Source organism: Ctenopharyngodon idella, chromosome 17 (genome assembly GCF_019924925.1).
Source record: "Ctenopharyngodon idella isolate HZGC_01 chromosome 17, HZGC01, whole genome shotgun sequence".
Lineage (NCBI taxonomy): Eukaryota > Metazoa > Chordata > Actinopteri > Cypriniformes > Xenocyprididae > Ctenopharyngodon > Ctenopharyngodon idella.
The window spans coordinates 17,794,491-17,818,430 of record NC_067236.1 but is presented as its reverse complement, the minus strand read 5'-3'; the positions used below and the strand labels follow the sequence as shown (position 1 = coordinate 17,818,430).

Sequence of the window (23,940 nt, the reverse complement as noted above, 5' to 3'; positions counted from 1 at the left end):
AAGTGACAAAATGCTTTCTGGAGCCACTGTTTGGCATTTATGATTTAAACTACATACTGATAGAAAGGTTGTATCTTAAGACTATATGTATGTGTGTGTTTGTGTGTTAGCGAAAGAGAGACCGATCTGTGAAGAAACTGAATAGATCTTATGGAAACACTTATATTGTTGTAAATGTAATTAAAGTTCAGAGGTACATGATGGTGTACTAAAGCGACACATCAATACTGCGTATGCTAAGTTGGCCTACAGGTATCACACAGACTCTATTGGCCTCCTGACATTGAGTTCTCTGCATATTGCTGTGTAGGACACTTACCGCAGGAGGCAGATGCAGCGCTCCGTTACACGGCAGATGTCCTTTGACCTGACCAAGCTGCTGGTCACCGAAGACTGGTTCAGTGACATCAGCCCTCAGACCATGAGGAGACTGCTCAACATAGTGTCAGTCACCGGTCAGTGTGACCTGATTATAGCTTCATACATTCATTATTGATTGTGACATGTTAAACACATAAGCAATTGCTTTACAAATATGTAATGGTAATAAAGTGTCTTTTGATAGGTCGCCTACTTAGAGCCAATCAGATAATCTTTAACTGGGATCGGCTGGCATCTTGGATCAACCTGACGGAGGAGTGGCCATACCGCACATCCTGGATCATTCTCTTCCTGGAGGAAACTGATGGAGTCTCAGACCAGGTCACACTGAAGGCCATTTATGAGAGGTCAGCTTACACATTCTCATAGTACCTCACATCAAACATCAAATGATAAACCTTGAATATTTCATTCATTAATACAGTTTATTCACTATAGTTTAAAAAAATGGTAATAAAATATGACAAGATCTCAGAGTTAAACTGTGTCAGGAAAAAAATTAATCTTATGTCAGATAACACTTATGAAAAACATGGTCAGGTCAAAGTGTCTGAATAATTTTTGGTTCCAAATTTTTATCAATTTTACTGGTAGTCCACTTTATGAAGAATTTTTGGGCATAATATGTCACAGTTTACTTTATTTTGCTCTCCTCACTTATATAAATGAACTATAGTGTCCTGCACCCACTAGTAAAAATATATCAAAAATTATATCTAGTGTCTGAAATCTGAATATTTTTTTTTTGGTTTGACTGTATGATCACGCACTTATTCACGCAAATGCTTTTAAACCATTCAAGCGCCATAAGACAAACGAGAACACGCTGTCTCTGAATGTCGTGTCCATGTGACACACACACGACTTTTGTGTACAGAAAGACTCGCTCCAGTATCGAGCTCTTTCACGCTTGAACAAACAATAACGCACAGAATTATGTCAAAATGCCCGTTGTGTCGAGTGTCCTCATAAGAGAAGTCTTAAATGAGTTGCGAGAAAATGAGATGCGTGTCAGATCCGCGTCATGTTCAGTGCCAGCTCTTAAAGTGACAGCAGCCTAATAAACCAGTTGCTGTGATGTCTGTCATTAATGTTAATCGAAGAACAAAGTTAACAGAGAAAATTGTAGCTTTAATAAGGATTAATCTATATTTAATTTATAATTTATGCAGTGAAGACTGTGAAGTGTTTGATAACTTTATTTCTGTAAAAGGTGAATATGACATTTATTATAATGGGTTTATGTGAAGATTGTTTTAAGTTTTCTTAAATTAAAAGTTACTTTTTAAAGCCTAATAAATGTTGAAAATGGTAGCTTTCAGTAATGTTGAATGTCTATAATGTTTAAAAAAATCAATTTCATAGAGACATCAGTATTAGTATCAGTGATACTGGCCTTCATTCATAAAAAGATGCCATTAAACAAGTTGTTTTTAAGTTGTTTCTTCATTAATTTGGAGAGTAACTGTGAAATTATTATAATATAAAAATATTAAAAACTCCAGTGTTTTTAATCACGATTAATTACAGAAAAATGTGCGATTTAGTTATTTTTCATCGATTGACAGCACTAATAAATTTAATTTAAGTTCTGTTTTTAGTTATTATTTTTATTTATTTTCTTTAGTTCTTCATTTCATTTATTTAGTTCTTTATGTAGATCTTTATTTATTTATTTATTTATTTATTATTTCTTAAGTCTTAGTTGAGATGTTTTGGGGTGTTTTTGTCTATGCAAGTTGCACAAAAATTCCCATACAATTAAAAAGGTTTAATCAAGTTGATTTGTTTTTCAGTGTAATAATGCCTGCAACCTGCAGGTGGCAGTAAGAAATTTCTGTTTCATATTTGGTCCACAGCACAATTCCTATAAATCAGGATGTCTCGTTGAGTATGATGTACCATGAAGTATTTCAAGCTTTGATCTTTGCTTTCAGCCACTTACAGCAGGATGTTCATATATGATAAGCAAAACAAAAGGAATGATGCTCAGACGCTGCCTGACTAACAAACTGACACTCTTTAATAATTGTCTTGTTTACTTGTTGTCGTTAAACATGCAACACAACCACAGTTACGTCTGCTGCATCCTCTCTAGAGCGTTTGAGGAGTGTGTATGTGTGTGTAGATGCTGGAAGGGGAGATGTTGAGGCCGTTAGGTTTGCTGATGCTCAGTGTTTGGCCTTTAAAGGTTGCTCTGTCACACTGCACTAACATGCTGTGACTCCTGGGGCTGTAGAAGTGTCAGAGCATCTCAGTGTCAGCATCTGCTCTCTCTCACCACCGCTCTTTCTTTCCCAGCCCCCATGATGCCCTTTAGCGCTTTGTCTCACCCGTTTTTCTCCTCTTTCATACCCTGAAATACCCTTCATTTCCTCCGTGTCCACACTAGCACTGCATTTCGGCGCAGGTGGGCGGCAGCGAATCTTTTGCTGTGGATGTTAAAATAGAGGCCTGTCACGTTGTTCTGTTATCTGTCACAGATGTTGCTCAGATAAGAAACGGTCAAATCTGCTGGTGCTTTTTTTTTCTTCCTTCTGTTGTACTCTCGAGATCACATGGCCACGCATTTGCTTGCTTTTTATAGAGATGAGGGTGAGTCACAGCGGTCAGACCTGCGTGTGTCCACTTGGTGTCCGTTTTAGCAGCCGTTTCTCATCTGGGTTTACAACACAAAGCTGTTTATCGGATGAACTTGGAGGGGGTTTAGGCCCGCTAGTCTCATGACCAGAGTGATCCGGACGGGTGTTTGGTCAGTATGTGGTCTGCATTGTTGTAAGAACCAATCAGGAAGCACCGTACTGCCGGTGTAGAAGAGAAGTGAGTGAGTTTCATAGGTCAGCTGTCGTTCTCAATCGCAGTCACAAGGGCTAGGCTTGTGTTCGCTCTTGTGATAGTCTGTGAAGGCCGATGGACTGATATAATTTGCTTGGGAAATGGACGTATTGTGTGTATGAGAGCGTGTGTGGGTGTGTCGCCCAGTTTAGCTTGGTTTTCTACATCCTTCTCCCTTTCTCTCTCGCAAACAACACACACACATAAATTCCTAGAAGAGAGAAGTGGCGAAATCCCCTCTTTGTAACATTGCTCCATGGTAGATCATTATGAGGCTGAGCTTTCACAGTGCCTTTGTGTGTTTTCTGGTATGAATGTGTGTGTGTATTTTTGTTTGTGACATTTCTTTTGAGCAGTTTGCACAATATTACCAGCACAAATAACACCACAATGCAAGACAGACCAAAAACTCGTTTGAGTGTGTCCTCGTTACTATTAGTCAGGATAGTTGATGAGTAAGCTAGTTGATTGAATTTGACTGGTTTGTCTGTTTTTTTTTTTTTTTTTAAACCCTCCTACCCTCCCTTTTACCCTCCTATTGCATTCAGGTCCATTTTGACCCGGAAGGTACACATACTTTAAAAAAAAAAAAAAAAAAAAAAAAAATCCATAGTTTTTAGTATGAAGATGAAATTTTGTTAGTATGTTAAGACTGCCAAAATACACATTCATTCATTTTATTTATTTTTTTATTTTTTTTTTAAATGTATATTTTATATATATATATATATATATATATATATATATATATATATATATATATATATATATATATATATATATATATATTTTTTTTTTTTTTAGAGATATAACCATTTAAACTAAATTTTTACTCCTGCGTTCAGGTCTGTTTTGGATGGAAGCTTGTTTCCGCCACTAAATAAAAAAAAATAAAGGTAATTGCGACTTTTTATCTCACAATTCTGACTTTTTTTCCTCGCAATTGTGAGTTTATATCTCACAATTCTGAGATATAAACTCGTAATTCTGAGAAAAAACACATCTTTTTCCCCTCACAATTGGACATTATAACTCGCAATTGCGAGTTTATATCTCACAATTCTGAGAAAAAAAAGTCAAAATTGTGAGATGAAAAAGTTGCAATTACCTTTTCTATTTTTATTTGAGTAAAAGAAAAAGTTCACATTTCACTTTTCTGCCACCTATTGATGAACCATTGCAGCATGAAAAAGAAATTCAAGTTGTTTATCATCATTTTTTTCATATGAAAGATAGTTTATGCAAGTAAAATGAATCTGTTTTGTTTGAAAAACATTTCTGAGTAATAGTTGTTAGAAACAGAATATGTAGGATTAGATGTCATAAGTTTGAAGTTTCTAATGAATTTAATTAAATCTATTAAAGTCAGTGGAGTTCATACTGTATTTTTCATATTACATGTTCTTATAAATTTTATCTGATATTTTCAAATTAAATTTCTCATAAATATTTATAGAAATATATATTTTCTTGCATCACACTGTTTTTTGCTGTAGTTCTTGAAAAATTTCAAAGAATTTCTCTTTTTTTTTTTTTTTTTTTAAATTACCCCCCCCCCCCCCCTTTTTTTTTTTTAAAAAAAGGGGGTAAACAAAGTAATAGCATTGTAAAAAAAATTGTGCATTCACTAATGAAGTTACTGATTAGATTCAAAATGGTTTTAGCTGAAAAATATATATGTATATGCATATATAAATGTATGTCTCTTTTGTAAGCTTACGTTCCACTGCGTCCAAACAGACTCTGCAATGCACTGCTGCTATTTTAAAGCAAAAAATATATACTTTTTTTTTTTTTTATAAATAGTTAAACTTACTAAAGTGTGTCCAGAGACCTCTGTGTTCTGAATACAAGAATATGTCCTGTGTGAACGCCCCCTAAGAAACTGCTCCTGGTGGACCCACCTGACCCTAAACCTGACCAAAAATTATATTTCAAAACTGACAGGTTAAATTGACAACACATATATTTATGTATTTTATATGCATTGCACCTTTTATAGATTTAAAGCAACTCAGAGTGCTTTAGAAATCAGAAAAGAAAGTCAATAAAAGTGTCAGATTGAGTAATGTTATGCAATGGCATTATAGTCAAGTGAGAGAGCGAAAGCATGACTTAGTTTCTTTATATCTTCCGGCGAAACAAAATGTTGTATTTAGGGGAATTTGAGAGGAACTCTTACTCATAGAAATTCATCTTTAGTCATTTTAGTAATCTTAGTCTGAATAATACGTTTTTGTTTTTTTTTAGACTGACTACTGAAATGTTAGTATTTTGACAAACGGTGTCATTGAAATTTCATGACTCTTAAACTTTTTCAAAATCTATAAATGCTATTGAACACTTGTGTACAATTTGTCCAAAAGTATGTTAAATTTCGTTGTATTATGATAAAAAAAACAATAGTGGAATATAGATATATAAACAAAACAAATAAAAACTTTTGTCCTAGTGTCTTCTATGTAAACAAGTATATTTCTGGCCTAAGACTACTATACCAATGAGTGTTACGTCTTTTATCGTCTGTAGTATGGAAACAACTCTCCAGTCCCTTAGTGATCCGGCCCTTTAATCTGCACCAGAATGTGAATAATCTGTTAATAACATCAGCTTGTTTTATGATTAACATTAAGACAGGCTACAGTAATCCGACCAAGCAGGTGAGAAACAAAGATTTCTGTGTCCTTAAGGTACACTGGCTTATAACCACCAGGTCTATAAACCACCTTGACCAGAGGAAAGTGTGTTTGTACCTCTGTATTTAGAGTAAAACTACTCACTCACACTCACTAACAAGCCCAACATATTCAAAGGAAAATGTCCAACCAGGTACCTTTTTTGACACTCACTTCAATGAGCTTTTTTAGGCCATTCAGTCTGGACTTCCATTCTGTAGGGCCATGAGTCACGGTTGTTTTTTTGGTCTTTACGGTCGTTATTTTGGGCCGAGAATGTCTTAGTTATAGTGAGACACATTTGGGCCGTTTACCATAAAAAGCATACAGGCGGAAGTCCAAATGGAAAGTGAGCGAGGGAGTGAGTTAGAGAGATGTTGTGGTGGCTGTTGGCCATGATCTGTAGTGGACTTTTTGAGCAGAGTCAGGTCCACCGGGAGTTTATTTATGGCACTTTGCTCCGGTTTCGCGCTTGTTACGAGGTGTGGCCCGCCGAGCCGGTTCTGCTCTGACATCTGGTGTCCGGCTTGTGCCAGGATGGTATGACAGAACCTGACTGGGCCGGGTACCATGCCCAGTCCGCCCTCCCCTTATCAGCCGGCTCTGGCCCGGTAACATATGTCCCTTCCTCCCCTACTCCGAGAGCGGCCCTTGTTAATTAACCCACCAGGAGAGTTGGCGTGGCACAGTCCAAAACGGCCAATCGCTGGAGGGATTCATTGTGAACGAGCAGGAAGGAGGACACGCCCCTTCACCTTTCGTCCACACTTCTCGGCATCTCCTTGGCGTGCCAACACGGTGTGACATTCACGGGTGAAAGAAAAAGAACACGGAAGCCCTCGCTCTTTCCGAAAGGCTCGTCCCGCTCACAATGCTTCCTGTCACAATGCTCGGCTTATTCATTGAGGGAACAATTGGCTCTCAGTGCTGGGCTTCAAATCCAGGATTTAAAGCGATTTTTAGCGAAACTTTCTAACTAATGACACTCAAAGTGAGTGTGTGCGAGGCTATTGGAGCTAATTAGACAGACTCTTCTCCCAAGTACTGAAACATTAAGATGACATACTGTTCATTCAGGATTACTTTAATTGGTACAATTATTGTAATTTCAGTCGCAATTACGTCGGGAGATAAAAGCGCCTTCTGAAGCACATTTATGTGATTTCCTTTATGCGAAAAGCCTAATAAGGCTTTAAGTAATTCTTCTGAAAAGCACACGGCTTCCTTCCTTTCTTCTGCTCTTTTGAACCATTTTGCCTTTGAGTTGGGACTTCTCACTTTCCTGTGAATTCGCATTTTTGTCACGTACCGGTCTTGTCTCTAGCATCTCGATGTGTTTTCTCCTCCGCCTTTGGAGGGAAGCTATTGTCCATGAACCTGATCCTTCAAGAACTCTTTGGTGGAAGAGGTAAACTTAGTAATTTAAAAAGTGCAGCCATTATTTGCCCAGAGGCTCTATAAATGATTAGGTGGTTGAAAGCCCCATCTATTCCCCAAAGGAGAGAAGCCCAATCTAAGATAGGGAGTGCATTTATTGGGTGCACAAAGTGACCTCCAGATGGATGAGATGAGTTTGAAACTAGGGAAGAGGCTGTGTGCTGCACAGAGGGATTTAAAGTCGCTCTTTGGATCGTTCCTGTGATACTCTGTAGGTCTGTGCTATGAGGTCCATTTTCGTGGCCATTATTGTGAGTAAAGTAAAGGTCATCATGATTTTGGGCACACATGTTAGGGCGTCATCAAGTTCACCGATTTTTAACCAGATTTGTATTGTTACGATGTTGGTAATATATGCAAATTAACAATGTGTACTCTTTCTCCATATGTTACACTAAAATGCTGGGTAACCCAAGTTAGGTTGAAAACGGACAGACCTACACTCTTTAAAAAAAAAAAAAAAAAAAAAATGCTGGGTTAAAAACAACCCAAGTTGGGTTAAAAAAAAAAAAAAAAAATGGACAAACCCAGCGATTGGTTTTAACACAACAGTTGGGTTAAATGCTTGACCAATGTGCTGGGCAGTTTTATTTAACCCAACTACTGTTTAAAAATTACTGTATGGCTGGCTTAAAATGAACCCAAAATATGTTGGAAATTAACAATTATTAATGTTTAATACATGAAGATTTATTAATATGTTTGAGTAATAATTAAACAATGAACATTTATTAAATTGCTTATTAATAAATGTTCACCTCTTGAATATTATTGTTGCCTCTAGTAATTATGTGTCTGATTTTTAAATTTCAACCTATTTTGGGTTCATTTTAAGCCAGACATATAGTAATTTTTAAACAATAGTTGGGTAAAATAAAACTACCTAGCGGGTTGGTAAACCGAAAACATTTAACCCAATCGCTGGGTTTGTCCATATTTAACCCAGCTTGGGTTGTTTTTAACCCAGCATTTTTTAGAGGGTAGGGATTGGATTGTTTTAACCCAGCGGTTGGGTTAAATGTTTGCCCAACCTGCTGGGTAGTTTTAACTCAACTATTGTTTAAAAATGACTGTATTGCTTGCTTAAAATGAACTTAAAATATGTTGGAAATTAACATTTATTATGTTTGAGTAATAATTACACAATAAACATTTATTAAATTGCTTATTAATAAATGTTCACTTTTTGATTATTATTGTTGCCTCTAGTAATTATGTGTCTGATTTATTTATTTTTTCTTTTAATTTCCAACCTATTTTGGGTTCATTTTAAGCCAGCCATACAGTAATTTTTAAACAGTAGTTGGGTTAAATAAAACTGCCCAGCACATTGGTCAAGCATTTAACCCAACCGCTGGGTTAAAACAACCCAATCGCCGGGTTTGTCCATTTTCAACCCAACTTGGGTTGTTTTTAACCCAATATTTTTTAGAGTGTACATCCCTGAAGCTGTCAAAAGTCAGCAAGATGATGTCAGATGATGCAGTGTATTATGTATGTTGAAGTTTCATGCCAAAAGGGAAAAGGGGATGCCACACTGCATCATCTGACATCATCTTGCTGACTTTTGACTGAAGTTGGCTGCATAGACAGCCAAGTTTTATTAAAAGCCCATCTTGCCAGCGGTGAATTACCATTTTAATCACCAGGGGAACTGAAATTGACACCCAGAACCCTAAGCTGTTGTGTCAGCAAATCTGAGGAGAGAACTTTAATGTAAAACCGAAGGATGTACTCAGTAAACCTGTCAGTTGTGTGGCTAAGACTGACATTCATGCGTAATGCAACTCTAAGGTAGAGGCCATATAAAGAGCTTTACATGAAGACGATAGCCTACTTATAAAGGCAAAAAGCCTCAAGATCCTGTCAACTGTCTTTAATCAGTTGATATTGATATTTACGATGTTGATATTTAGCAAGAAAAGTATGCTCTAAATGGTTCCTTGCTATTTTTTTTGTGATGTGAACTTCCTGAAGCACCTGAAATTCAGAAGAACCGGCATGTTTTTCCAATTAAATCTATGCTGGATATAGAGTACACATCATTTTACCACCTTTACGTTCAAGTTTGAATTGTGCCTTCTGACCTCCTTGAACTTCTATTGTTGTTTCCACTTTTTACAGTTGTTTTCACTGTTGTTTTTGTTGCCGTTTTTCGTCATCTTCTTCACAGCGGTGGCCCAAATGTTGTGTGTTGCCACCTAGTGCAATTAATTCCAGAAACATGTGTAGAGGACACACTCAAAAAAAAAAAAAAAAAGGTGGTCAATATGTGTATACTATGATTGATCAAACGGATCTGTTTTGGATGTTTGATGTCTCCTTGGGATGTTAATAGTACGTTGATCAGTTTACTGTCAGTCTGCTTGATTATTATAGGCCAAACTTACTCTCAAAGCTTAATCTGCCAGTAACCAACATCATTAGACTTACAGTAGTTCTATAAATATCTATTGTTTTCCAGTGTAACTGTGTTCCACTGCTGTTCTGGGGCAGCACTCGGCTTTCATGAATGGGGGGAAAAAAATCCCATGAAAGTTCATTAGAGTTTTTTTAAGCTTCTGGGCAAGATGCTTTTGTTTACAGATGGATTTACTCATTTCTGGGAGTTTGGCTGCCAGTTTGGAGGTTTCTCTGGGTTCTTGCACTGCCTCGTTTATTTTAGTCGTTATGTATTTGTGATTTAGAACAGCATAACTCTGCCAGATATAAAAATGAACTAATTGAATAAAATGTGAATAAAAGTCTACCAAGATCTAAATAAATAAAACATCTACCAAGGTCATTCTCCATCCCCCAAGAGACCGTCATATACAAGAAATCTTTAAATGTTTCATTGACTGATGGCCACCACTCCATATGCCCACCACCCCATGACCTCCACCATCCACCTACCATATGAAATCTGTCGGCTGGTGACGGAGACTGTTGTTCTTTTCATGGTGGGCACATTGATTCTCTTTATGGAGCTCAGAAAATAAATGTGTGTTGGCATTTTGCATCTCTGGGCCCCTTATAGAGGGCAGGGGGCATCACCGTGTTTGGGCCTCATTGAGCATCCTCAAACTGTCCACACAAGGGTGGCTGTAAGCAAAGTCAAGTGCCACATTCAGCACCCGGTCAAAGGGGAAAATAGTGGGAGAATTATACTCTTCCCATCAGCTGCTGTGTGTGGGAGTCTTTGAAAAAGAAGAAGAGAAGGAACAGGGAAAAAAAGGGCTAAGCAAGCTTTGGGATCGATTAGCTTTTGGATAAACCCAACGAGAGACATCTCAAGTGCTCAACATTTAAGGCGGCCACGCCGCTAACCCAAATGATGCAGCACGGGTGTGATCAATAGCAGTATTGTTTGAAACGCCTTTTGTATTCTTGATGTTCTTTTATCTTTGTGTGCACTTCTAAAATGGCAAGTATCTTGAACGGCAATTAATTTCCCTCATTCCCAGTGCTTCCATGACAGATGAATGATAGCACTTTTTTCCTTGGCAATTTTCTCTCGTAGCCAAGGCAAGAATGTCAAAAGTAATTGCTAAACAAATCACTTGATGTTGAAGCCAACTTCTCCCACCAGCTTCAAAAGCTCTTTTTCTGGTGGTAGAATTACATCAGCTTCAATTGATTATAAATAGTATTCTAAGCATGCTGATGTGTACAGCTGGTGAAAGATTAGCCTTCCGCTGGCCACGGCATGATGTTTGTGTGTGTATATATGAATAGTTGAATACAAATACTTGCTATAGTATAGTGCATTCGAGGTGGAATTAGCTTGCTTAATCCACTGCCTACTGTGTCTCATAAATTTAGCTGAAAATGCACATATCATATCCGTAACCATCAAACACACATCTCTACTTTTGGCAATTTTGAGTTTTTATCATAGACTGAATACACTAAATGACTACTTCCTGTTGTTTGTGCATTGAAATGACCAATGAAAAGATGTTTAATCAGGCTAAATGTTTAACAAGAATCTCCAAATGGCCTTGAAAACCATGTCTCTCAACTTTGATTTGAAGAGCATCTTTGCAAAACGTGAGTAAAAGATAATTCTGAATAAGCAAAGAAAAATAATGTTCACACTTTTTGCAGCTCCAAAAATGTATTTGCAAGATTTTGACCAGTCAGGTCTTCATCAGGCACATTAGTCCTCTGATCTCTATTTGACTGAAGACAGCAGTCTCTCATCACCTCATCACATATTTTAATGTTAATATTATAATAGTATTTTCAGCAGCCATTGCTCGAGTCTTCAGAAATCATTGTAATATGCTGATTTGGTGCTCAAACCATTTCTTATTATTATCAATGTTAAAAACAGTTGTGCTGCTTAATATCTTTGTGAAAACTGATACATATTTGAGTAGAAATGTATAAAGTTCAAAAGAACATTGTTTATTTAAAAGCCTTTTGTAACATTTATAAATGTCTTTTACTGTCACTTTAAATCAATTTAATGCATCCTTGCAGAATTAAAGTATTCATTTCTTTAAAAAAACAACATAATGACCCTTTTGAATATGTATATTAAAATCCTTTTGTAACAGTATATGTATTGTTACATTTGGGTTTTTTTTTTTTTTTTTTTTTTCTTAAAAAAAAAAAAAAAAAAAAATTTAAATAAGCCCTTCTCATAACTCTGTCTGATTATTTGGAGCCGTGCCCTAGCAGTTAGCACACATGCTCTGACATTTAGCTGTGGTGCTCACGTGGGTGATGTAAGTTTGAGTCCAGCTTGTGTCATTTCCTGATCTCATTCTCCTCTGCTCTTCCCCTTATTTTAAGACTGCAAAAAGAACAGAAAAACAACGCAGTCTGACTAACACAAAAGGCTGATATAAAGGGAAAGGGAACCAGCATATGAATTTGTGTAGGGAGATGGCCGGCCTGGGTCTGGTTGAGAGTGAAAATTCCCCTCAAGACCTGCAGATGTGTCTCTTCCTCCTTGTCTGGTTAGTCTTGTTTTAGCCAGTCATTGGAATGACTTCGTCATTCTGGTGTTTATGGACGCCTCAAATGTTTTAGTCTGGGTGTTGTGTTTGGATGAGGCCTGTGTCGGGGTGTTTGCGCTGTCTCACTACATGCCAGATTAAATACTGCAGTTTTCTCATCAACTGCTCACTGCACACTATTGAATGTATGTGTGTGTTTGTTTTAGTATTCCATAAACAAGTCAGTGACAAACATCTCTATTTAGAACTACATGATTACAAACCCTTCATTATGGACGTCCAATTCAAAGTTGCTACTATGAACTAATATTGTGGGGCACTTTGTGCTGTCATTACGGCTTTACAAAAAACTAGACCCATTTGGTTATTTTCAGTGACCCTCCCAGCCTCAAACTCACCCTTCCCAGAGTGACACCTGTTAAGCACCACCACACTCACTAATGCATATAGTATGCATCTGATCTAAGCTGTGTAATTGAGAGCGTTCTGAAAGACTGCTTATGTGTGTGTTATCAACATGTCAATTTATTATAAGCAACGCAAGACTTTAATAGCCAATGACATTTACAGCTGGAGAGACTGGTCTGATTTTCTACTGTTTAGTGTCAATCACCATCTAACTCAGCCAGTCAAGATCTACATTTAGCCATAGATGTTATATGAATATGGTCCCTGGGACATATTTTATCAGCTGGCAAGTTTCAATGCACATTTAAGAGTGCAGGTTCCAACTATTATTAACAATAATGGAAAGATTAGGCTTATCAGTATGTCACAATATCACCCTGTTTGGACTTCTATTTTGCACCATTTCCTGCCAGTCTGTCAAAAAAATTTTCTTAGGAAAAAAAAAATCTCTCATCTAATGGTGTAAAACATACATGGGAATCAGTTGGTACTACATTAATATTGAAGGTTAAAATGAACTGATTTGTATACAAACTTAAATTACACTTAAGGAAATTTTTATAATAGGCCTGCTAACTTTAAAATTATTTCTACTCCAATTCGTTTTTTGAAATATAAACATTTAAATGGTGGCTGTCAACTTTTATTCAAACATGCATTATATAGGCTATTAAAGTATATAAAAATTATAATTAAAGGGTTAATTCACCCAAAAATGAAAATTCTGACATTAATTACTCACCCTCATGTTGTTCCACACCCATAAGACCTTCGTTCATCTTCAAAACACAAATTAAGACATTTTTGATAAAATCCGATGGCTCAGTGAGGCCTCTATTGACAGCAAGACAATTAACACTTCCAGATGCACAGAAAGGTATTAAAAACATATTTAAAACAGTTCATGTGACTACAGTGGTTCTACCTTAATATTATAAAGTGACGAGAATATTTTTTTTTGTGCTCCAAAAAAAACAAAATAACGACTTTATTCAACAATATCTAGTGATGGACGATTTCAAAACACTGCTTCATGAAGCTTCGAAGCTTTACGAATCTTTTGTTTCGAATCAGTAGTTTGGAGCGCGTATCAAACTGCCAAAGTCACGTGAACTATTGAAAAGCTTCGAAGCAGTGTTTTGAAATCGGCCATTGCAAGGTATTGTTGAAAAGTCATTATTTTGTTTTTTTGGCGCACATAAATATTCTCGTCGCTTTATAATATTAAGGTTGAACCACTGTACTCACATGAACTCTTTTAAATACATCTTTAGTAGCTTTCTGGGCATCTGAAAGTGTTAATTGTCTTGCTGTCAATGGAGGCCTCACTGAGCCATCAGATTTTATCAAAAATATCTTAATTTGTGTTCTGAAGATAAACGAAGGTCTTACGGGTGTGGAACGACATGAGGGTGAGTAATTAATGTCAGAATTTTCATTTTTGGGTGAACTAACCCTTTAATATGTAATATGGTGTATATATTTAACTAAATGCTCCTCTCTAGATTTAATTTTTCTAGCTGACTAATGAGTTTATGGTCACTGAATATGTTTGTTCTGAGGTAAATGTGACGTTACGTTTGTTTAAAAGCCTTTTTATTAACGTCTTTCTGTGGTTGAAACGCTGAATACATGAGACATGATACAGATTTTGTTAAGTTGGACTGTATCTTTTAACATACCTTCAGATGTTCATTCATGTTTATTTCACGCTGTAACTAGTATTAAAGCGGAGGAGAGGATCAGTTCATGTGTGCTTCAGGCTGCCGCTTCTATACAGCAATCTGTCACGCCACATTAAGGAGCACCAAATCCGTATCGTCACGCTTTTTTAAGTGGGTATACGGAAATCCTTGACCTTTCCTAATGGGTATACGGCATATACCTGCATATCACGTAGGCTACACCAATGTGGGGTCCCCCTCTGGAGAAATCACGGGGGCCCCATGCAATTGCATGCTTTGCGTGGTGGGTAAACATGCTACTGACTTTGTGAGACTAAGCTTGCCTTAGAAAACACCACTAATTCAGAGATCATTAATTGAATGTCTCACAGACACATACTTGGCTATGAAGAACTGTTTAATATTTCTAAATCTTTCTTAAATGTTCTTCCTCTGTAAAGCAGGTTCCTTCTAAGCAGAGACAGTGGAAAGTGTGTGTGTCTTGTGACAGAGGAAGTTGGTTCTCTAGAGAGGCTCTTGTCACTGGCTCCTGTTTGTCTGTGAGCATGCTCACACACACATACAAATAAACAAGCCCAGCTGGATTTCGGAAGAGACACAATCTGCCCATTTCTGCTTAATCCAGTGCGTGGGAAATGAACCAAACCTCTCTCACCAGCACACGTTTCTCTCTTGTTCAACCCTTCTTAAAGCGATGCTTCTGTATGTGTGTGTGAGTGTGTGGAACAAACAAGCAAGCATGTGTTTGCGCTCAAGTTCGATCTTTATGTTGGTCACGTCCTTGAGCTCCACCCTAAGTACAAGACCTCTACCTAATGTCCATCATGCGGAAGGTCAGCTGACTGTTAGCACAGCATCCTACTCTGACCCGCTGACACACAGGCCTGCTGTAGCACAGTGTGGGCCTTTGTCCAATGACTTCAACATCTGCTCTCACACCCAGCCACTCGCTCGCCCTCCAACACACACACTTCTCGACTGAAATTGTGAGTCATTTGGTGACCATCGCTATTTATACAGTCATCAGAGGATGATGAGACAAACGCAATTAACTAAAATGGTCTTCTAAACTTTTGGAACATGATATTTTAACATGCCATCCAGGTCATAATGACCGTAACACTGTGGCCTAACCAACAACAAGCTATTTTTCTGTCCACACTGAGAGCAAAAATGCTGTGCAATGCAACCAGTGTTAATTTAATCCGTGAAAAAATGTCGTTGACGAAAATTATGACAAATTATTCGTCAACGACATTTTTTCACGGACGAAAACGAGACGATGACTAAATAAAAATGCGTTTTGAATTACACAAACTATGACTAAAATCTACTCTAATTTTCGTCAACGAATAAAAACAAGACAAAAATGATAGAAAGGGACGATTTGGGAAGATATCCGGTCAGGACTGCTGTCCTGTGTGGAAGATGCGCACATTTGAAGTGTAACGTGCTGATCTAACCACGGGAAAACGCGATGCTGTTGCGTGCTCTACAGGCTCTACAGACTGCTGCGCAATCAATGAATAGCGCACATTTATGCAATGCAATTGCTTATAAACTAATGTTGATGAATTATGACAATATTTACTACACGATGTTTATATGGTAATATGTTTTAGACGCTTGTAAGAAGGCATATTTTATCTCCCTCATTTGAAATGAGCAGCCTGCTACAGTGCAGACCTTAGACATTTCAAAATAAGAGTCACGGTGCATATAATTTACCTGGTCATTATTGTTATTTTGTTTTAACAAACCTTCAGATGTTCATTTTGTTTACACAATAAATTTCTATTTAATTCATAGTAAACTACTGTATCTAAGAACATTTTTTGACACATTATTCAATATATTTTATATATAAAATTATATAATTTTAAATATAATGGTTATTATAGTTAACTAAACCTAAAACCGTAAAAAACGTCATTACTTGAAATAAATGTTAACTGAAAAATAAATAAATAAATATATATATATAAAATGTAAACTTATCTTATTTCATCTAGTTTCTATGCTTTAGCTTAATCTGATGTACTAAAATAACTAAAACAGAAATAAAAAAAACTATGTAGACGTTTAAAAGCAAAAATAAAAATACATAAACACACAAAAAGAATACTAAAACTTTTAACTAAAATTACAATGAAAGCAGAAAAACTAAAAAATCTAATTTAATCAATTTTAAACAAAAACTATAATAGTACCTCAATGATAAGTACTGAACTGAGCTCTCTTTCGTATCTTTTTGCACTTGAACGGTCAAAAACCGCCTGCTTTGGCGAGTAACGTACAGTTGTCTTAAGTGAACATAAACCGTTTGGAGAATATCAGATGTGTATCATTGTATTGGATTTGTGTATTGTTAGAGAAGTGCTTACTTAATGCATTACAATTTAACTAAATTAGACTTTAGTTGACTACTGTAGATTTAGTCGACTAAAATCTTATGATATTTAGTCGACTAAAACTAAAACAAATTCTGATGACTAAAATATTACTAACCCTAAATGGCATTTTAGTCAAAAGACTATGACTAAAACTAAATCAAAATTTGCTGTCAAAATTAACACTGAATGCAACAAAATGTCATGGTGAAATCTTGATAATATTTCACTGGTGCAAAGAAAGGCATAATAAAGATTATTAAAACTTTTTTTTTTTTTTTTTTTTTTTTTTTTTTAAAGAGGATTACACTGTAAAATTACATTTTACAAGAGAATACTATTTTAGTCTTTCAACTTAAATTGCATGTTTAATTCAATGTGTTGTAATTATTATGTAATTATTTGTGAAATCTACTAGCAAGTTCTGAGTGAAAATGTTTTCAAAGGAAATCTTTGACCGCATTTTTTTTCAGTGTCAATTGACCAAAATAATGTTACGGTCTGAATCAGAAAAACTATACGGTTGGTATATTAGATCTTTTTGACTACAACCCTAATACGAAGGCTTTTGTGCATGATGTCAATACTTGTAGGCGGAGCCCTGTGTCATGTGTCACTCTTTGTATTTTCATACCATCTGAAGAATGGTATGAAATGTTTTCAGGTTTTTTTTTTTTTTCTTCTTCTGGAATTCAAAGGATTTGTCATATGTGAATTAATATATTAGTTAAATTTTAATTTTATTTTTATTTGTTTGTATTTTAGGGCTTCCAAAGTTAATGCACTATCATGGAATAATTCAAAATGTTAATGAACTTTTGGCCATTTTTATTTCATTTTAGTTGTAGTGTAATTTAATTTAGTTAATTTTGTTTTAACCAGTGTTATAATTGTTAACTAAAAATAAAACTATTAAAAGTCTTTTTTTTTGTAGTTGAAATAATAAGTTTAAGTTGAGGTACAAAAATGACTAAAACTGAAATAAAAATAATTAAAGCTAATTATTATTTAGTATATCAGGTCAGAGGTCATTTGATGAACTGACTATTGTAGATGCTGCCTCCAGGTGTGTATCATCTCACATTTAGCTATCAGTGTTTGTTTACACTGCCTCACCATCACAGTTAAGCAACAGGTCATCTGAGTGTCATTATGTCAGCTCTCTCCTGCCCAGTTTAAACAGCTAAAATCGGATTACTTAAACCGGTGGTATGGGACGGGCCAAGCACTGAGCTCACCCTCTTCACGGTGCAATGATCAGTATGGAAATAAGAACTTATTGTGCCCTCATGTCGACCAATAAAAAGATTCAAGCTAGCTTTTCTTACCAAAGAGACAAAGACGTGGGCTGGGGGGAGATAAGAAGATAGAGGAAGAAATATGGGGTGCGCAAAATGTCTGCGTTCAGCAGAAGCAAATCTTCAGATTTATTTGATATGAATTCCCACGCTCAATAAGATAAATTGCAATGGGAAACCATTTATCTGACAACGTAGTGCAGAAATAACTGCAGTAGCCACATGCGTTCAAAAACTTGAGCTAAGAGAGACTAGTGAGATGCAATTTAGAGTAGATTTACATATTATTAATACACATTAAAGCAATGTGACCGTCAATCTATCAATCAGACTACATCAGTGTCAGAAATGAACCCCCAATGTTTACATGCTGGAATTGATTTTCATGGGCATTTTTTTTTCTTTATTGGGGGAGTTATATATGTAATTATGTTATTGTTAATATATTATATATAATGTTTAATTGTACATTAATTTGCATCAACTCCCACTCCAACATTTTAAATATCTGGGACATTTTAGCTCCAAAACTTGTTGAATTTCTGAAACTGGTATGCCTTTGCTGTTTATTCTGTATGCTAATTGTCACCATCTCATTGCAGGATTTCTAAAAACATCCCCACCACTAAAGATGTGGAGCCTTTGTTGGAGATCGATGGCGATATTCGCAGTTTTGAGGTGTTTCTCTCATCGCACACCCCTGTTCTCACCGCTCGTGATGTGGAGATGTTCCTGCCCTGTACTGTCAACCTGGATCCCAAACTAAGGGAGATCATCGCAGGTACAAACCCACACAAACACATTTGCCTAGCTATAAATGAGGAGGACATACCATGGACTTTTGTTGTTTTTATATAAAGCTAAGTAGAAACTAACCAAAACCACATAAATGCTATTTGGCAGTTGACAATAATTGACAAAATGCCAAATTTAGATGAAAGACAGCTTGAATTGCTTGATGCTTTGTGTCACATTTGAATACTTTTATAATGCATTATGCTTTAAAGGGTTAGTTCACCCAAAAACAAACATGCTCTCATTAATTACTCACCCTCAACACAAATGAAGATCTTTTTGATGAAATCTGAGTTTTCTGTCCCTCCATTGACAGCTACGCAACTACCACTTTGATGCTTCCAAAAGTTCATAAAGAGAACATAAAACTAATCCATATGAATTGAGTGGTTTAGTCCAAATTTTCTGAAGAGACTCAAACTGTTCCTCATATAAAGCTTCAGAATATTTTGGACTAAACCACTCAATTCATAGGGATTTAGTTTTACAGTATGAACTTTTTGAAGAGTCAAAATGGTAGTTGCATAGACTGTCAATGGAGGGACAGAAAGCTTTCAGATTTCATCAAAAATATCTTCATTTGTGTTCCAAAGATGAACGAAAGTCTTACAGATTTGGAACGACATGAGGGTGAGTGATTAATGACAGAAATTTAATTTTTGGTGGGTGAACTATCCCTTTAAGTAAAGTGTTAACATAACATAATATGTTTACATGAGTAATATATTTATTAAATTGAATTTTTTTTTTTTTTTTTTTTGTAAAAATACAATTTGTGTAATTGGTCCCTATGGAAGAAAAAAACACTCAAATTACACTGTGATGTTTTTTAAAAATGTAAAAATGCAAATTTTTCTGTGAGGGTTGTGTTTAGGGGTAGGGTTAGGGGATAGAATATACAGCTTGTACAGTATAAAAATCATTATGTCTATGGAAAGTCCCTATAAAACATGGAAACCCAACGTGTGTGTGTACAGTACAATTTTATACACAAGAGACTTTTTTTTTTTACGATGTCCTCTGGCTGTTTTTTGTCCCCAAGTGTAGATGCGAAAATGCACACAGTGCTAAATTTATTGATGTGCATCTCCCTAAATCATTGCGAATATGAGAGGTGATATTATCTCATCACATGATAATGGTCAGCTGGTCTGTGCTTTGAGACAGCAGACGTTGCATGGTGCAATGTGACAATGGACTGTGCAATAAAGGTTCCTTTGTGAACCCAGAGAGATGAGTAAGATCTCCATTGTGTTCACCTCAGGAAATGAAACATCACTGAATCTCGATGAGCCGCTTGTTTCCTGAGTCACCCAACCGGTCTTATTTGGTCTGCCTTGGTGACTCAGAAATATTATTTCCAACCAAACAAATTCTGACGTATGTTTCAGCCCTTGAGACTTTGCCGTTTGAGCGAATGTGAATTTCATTGGGAGACATTTCCCACGTTTATTTCTTTCAGGTGCGTTTTTGCGATTTGCCGCTTCTGTTGGGAAAAATGAGTGTTTTTCTTAGAGAATCAAACCACAGAGGCCTTTCTTTTCTCACATGTAACTTACTATAAATGCTTCATTTGGCTGAAATCGACTGTGAGTGGGAGGATTTGAATGCCTTTAAAGTGCTGGCCAAGATTCGGATCTAACTTTCTCCTACTCTCTTTCTCTCTCTCTGTCTCTCTTCCTCCCCCTTTCAGATGTACGAGATGCACGAGAGCAGATGCACCTCGGAGGAGTCAGCTATCCCCCACTGCCCCTGCAAGATGCTTCGGTACGGCCGCACTCTGCATTTGGGCAGCACTCTTTGGCCTGCTCTCCCACGGGCTCTTTCCCTGGGCCTTTCCCCTCTGCTGGAGTGCTGCCAGCCGCTCAACCCCACAGCAGCTACTTTAGTGGGCTTACGGGACCCCAACACCCCTTCTACAACCGGGTGAGAAATCAATCAGAGACATTGGTTATCGTGTTCAAGCAAAATTCACCTGTGTTCACAGAGTTACTGAAGCATACCTGTGGTAATTATACAGCAAAATACGAGCAAGAACAAAACTGACCTTCTGGCATGGTTTTTAGAAAACATAAACCCCAAATAAAAAATGTTTATATATATATATATATATATATATATATATATATATATATATATATATATATATATTCAAATAGCTAGTAGTAGTAGTAGTAGTAGTAGTAGTTTGGTTAATAATAATAATAATAATAATAACATTGTTTGTTTATGTTATATTATATTATATTTGTTTATGTTGTAATATAATATAATATAATATAATATAATATAATATAAAATTAACCAGCATTGTGTGCATTGTAACATTTTTTTTATTTTTTTTATTTGGGGTTTATGTGTTTATTCATGGGGTTTACTACTACTACTAATAATTTAAATAATATTTCGTAAAATAATAATAATAACAGTAATAATAATAATAATAATTGTAGTTATTATTATTAATTTAATTATTAGTAGCAAATTGTAGTAGTAATAGTAGTAGAAATATGATTAATAATAATAATAATAGCATATTATTTATGTTGTAATAAAAAATTAACCAGCATTGTGAGCATTGGAAAAAAAAAAAAAAAAAAAAAAAAAAAAAAAAATATATATATATATATATATATATATATATATATATATATATATATATATATATACATATATATATATATACATACACACACACACACACACACACACACACACACACATATATACACATATATACATATTTTATATATACACACACATATACACACATATATATAATATGTATGTGTATATATATATGTGTGTGTGTGTATATAAAATATGTATATGTGTGTGTGTGTGTGTATATATATATATATATATATAATAAAAAATAATAATATTTATATTTCATTTATGGGGTTTAATAATAATAATAATAATAATAATAATAATAATTATAATTTAAATAATATTTCATAAAATAATACTAATAAGAACAATAATAATAACCGTAAAGATAACAGTACCAAGTATAGTAATAATAATAGTTGTTGTTGTTGTTGTTGTTGTTGTTGTTGTTGTTGTTGTTGTTGTTGTTGTTGTTGTTGTTGTTGTTATTAGTAGCAAGTTGTAGTACAAGTAGTATGATTTAATAATGATAATGATAATAACATATTATTTATGTTGTAATAATAAATTAACCAGCATTGTGTGCAATGTAAAAAGTAAAATAAATAAATAAATATTGGGGGTTTGTTTTTATTTATGGGGTATACTTAATAATTAATTAATATAAAAGAAATAATAATAATAATGGTTGTTATTATTATTATTATTATTAATAATAATAATAATAATAATAATAATAATAATAATAATAATAATAATATTGGGGTATAATATATTATATTATAATAATATAATATATATATTATTATAAAATATTAATAATAATAGTAGTAGTTAGTAATAATAAGATTATTCATAATAATCTTACTACTAACACTATTAATAACAATATTTGTAATGTAATATTTCAGAATATATTTAGCTTATTGCTTTTTTATTAATGTTTGTAATAATAATAATAATAATAATAATAATTTGTAATATATTCAATATATATATATATATATATATATATATATATATATATATATATATATATAGCCCAGCCCTAATAAATCATCAGTCTGTTTATGTGTTTGACCTTTCATTAAATGACCCTGATGTGGCGCTGACCCTCATTCCTGAGTATTCGTCTGTTCTCTCCACCTCTGTAGCCGTACTTCCCTCATCATGTTTATCACCTGCCCCGACATTACCCTGGCAACCCCCATCACACCCCTTCACGCCCTACTACTAAACTCCATAAGGACCCAAGTCTGGGACTAGTAAGTACAGCTAAACGACTGCAGGCAGACACGCGCTTTAGGGCCTAGTTTATATGCCACAATAATGTCTTTATGTCTCATGGTACTAAATGTATCTGTCTTTTTTCATACTTTGTTTCAAGCTCCTCGTGACGAACAGCCTGTGGCTTCTACACTATAATTTACACATTAAACTCACAGAGCAGTTTTAGGGTTTAATGTCTCTGTGTTAATCACAGTGTAGAGCCATTTTATATATAGGGACCATATTTATCACTTTTGTAGCTTTCTAGCATTTTCCCCTGATGTTTCTTACACCAAAAATGGTTTTAAACAACCTTTTTCCTTCCCTCCTCTCTGAGTGTTAGAATTAAACAGCTGCCTTACCTTTAAGACTTCTGTATGTAAATGAAAACATTTATGATTTGCATGGCAAATGGGTAATAATCATAGAACATTAACATATGAACCAGAATGAGTAATTAATGACAGAATTTTCATTTTTGGGTGAACTAACCCTTTAATGAAATGTCCCTTTAAAGATCTGATGGAGTTTTTAAAATTCAGAATTATAGCAAAATTGAGAAAAACCCCCATAGTTCATGCCAATCTCTTTGTCAGTCCTCTTTCCTTTCCATACTAAATGTCCATACTTCTGCAACTGTCTGGTTCTTCCTCTTTCATCCCTCCATCAGGATGTAATCAGAGAGGACTCCAATGAGGGTCTTCCCTCTCCTACATCCCCCTCTATGGTAACTTTAGTAGTGTGTATGTATGTGTTTATATCTGTGCATAAAAGATGCAGTAGAGTCCTTTTTTGTCTGCAAACACACACATATACACCTATGGTGCTGGTGGCATGTTACACTTGCATAGCTGTCCAGATTCTGCCTGCGCTGCTTGAACCCTAAAGCTTGATGTGCAGCTAGTGAACAAATCTTGAGCGTTCAAACAACCTATTGCTGGACCTCAGCATCTGTTTTACTTTCCATCTTTACTCTTTAATGCATATTTGGCTTTGAAAACTAAAATCAATTAGTAAAAAATAAATAAATTTTATTTTATATATAGTAATTTGTTCTATTAGTCAAAGAATCCTTAAAAGTACTATTTCATATTTTCTACAAAAATATTAAGCAGCAAAACTATTTTTCAACATTGATAATAATAATAAGAAATGTTTTTTGAGCACCAAATCAGCATATAAGAATGATTTGAAGAATGAAGGAT

At 35.2% G+C, this 23,940-nt stretch overlaps 1 protein-coding gene across 7 annotated transcripts in view; it reads left to right on the top strand.

Annotated features, from left to right (window-relative positions):
• Positions 1-23,940, top strand: part of LOC127498247 (kinase D-interacting substrate of 220 kDa B-like) — a 67,339-nt gene that overhangs the window by 26,566 nt on the left and 16,833 nt on the right. For 4 of the 7 annotated variants that reach the window (XM_051867385.1, XM_051867384.1, XM_051867386.1 and 1 more), the window contains 6 exons: positions 311-455; positions 566-728; positions 18,661-18,839; positions 20,547-20,779; positions 22,621-22,731; positions 23,406-23,462. In XM_051867385.1, the coding sequence (XP_051723345.1) occupies positions 311-455; positions 566-728; positions 18,661-18,839; positions 20,547-20,779; positions 22,621-22,731; positions 23,406-23,462 (888 nt within the window). The remainder of the gene's footprint in view (positions 1-310; positions 456-565; positions 729-18,660; positions 18,840-20,546; positions 20,780-22,620; positions 22,732-23,405; positions 23,463-23,940) is intronic. The other 3 variants (XM_051867387.1, XM_051867383.1, XM_051867388.1) reach the window with 2 other exon arrangements.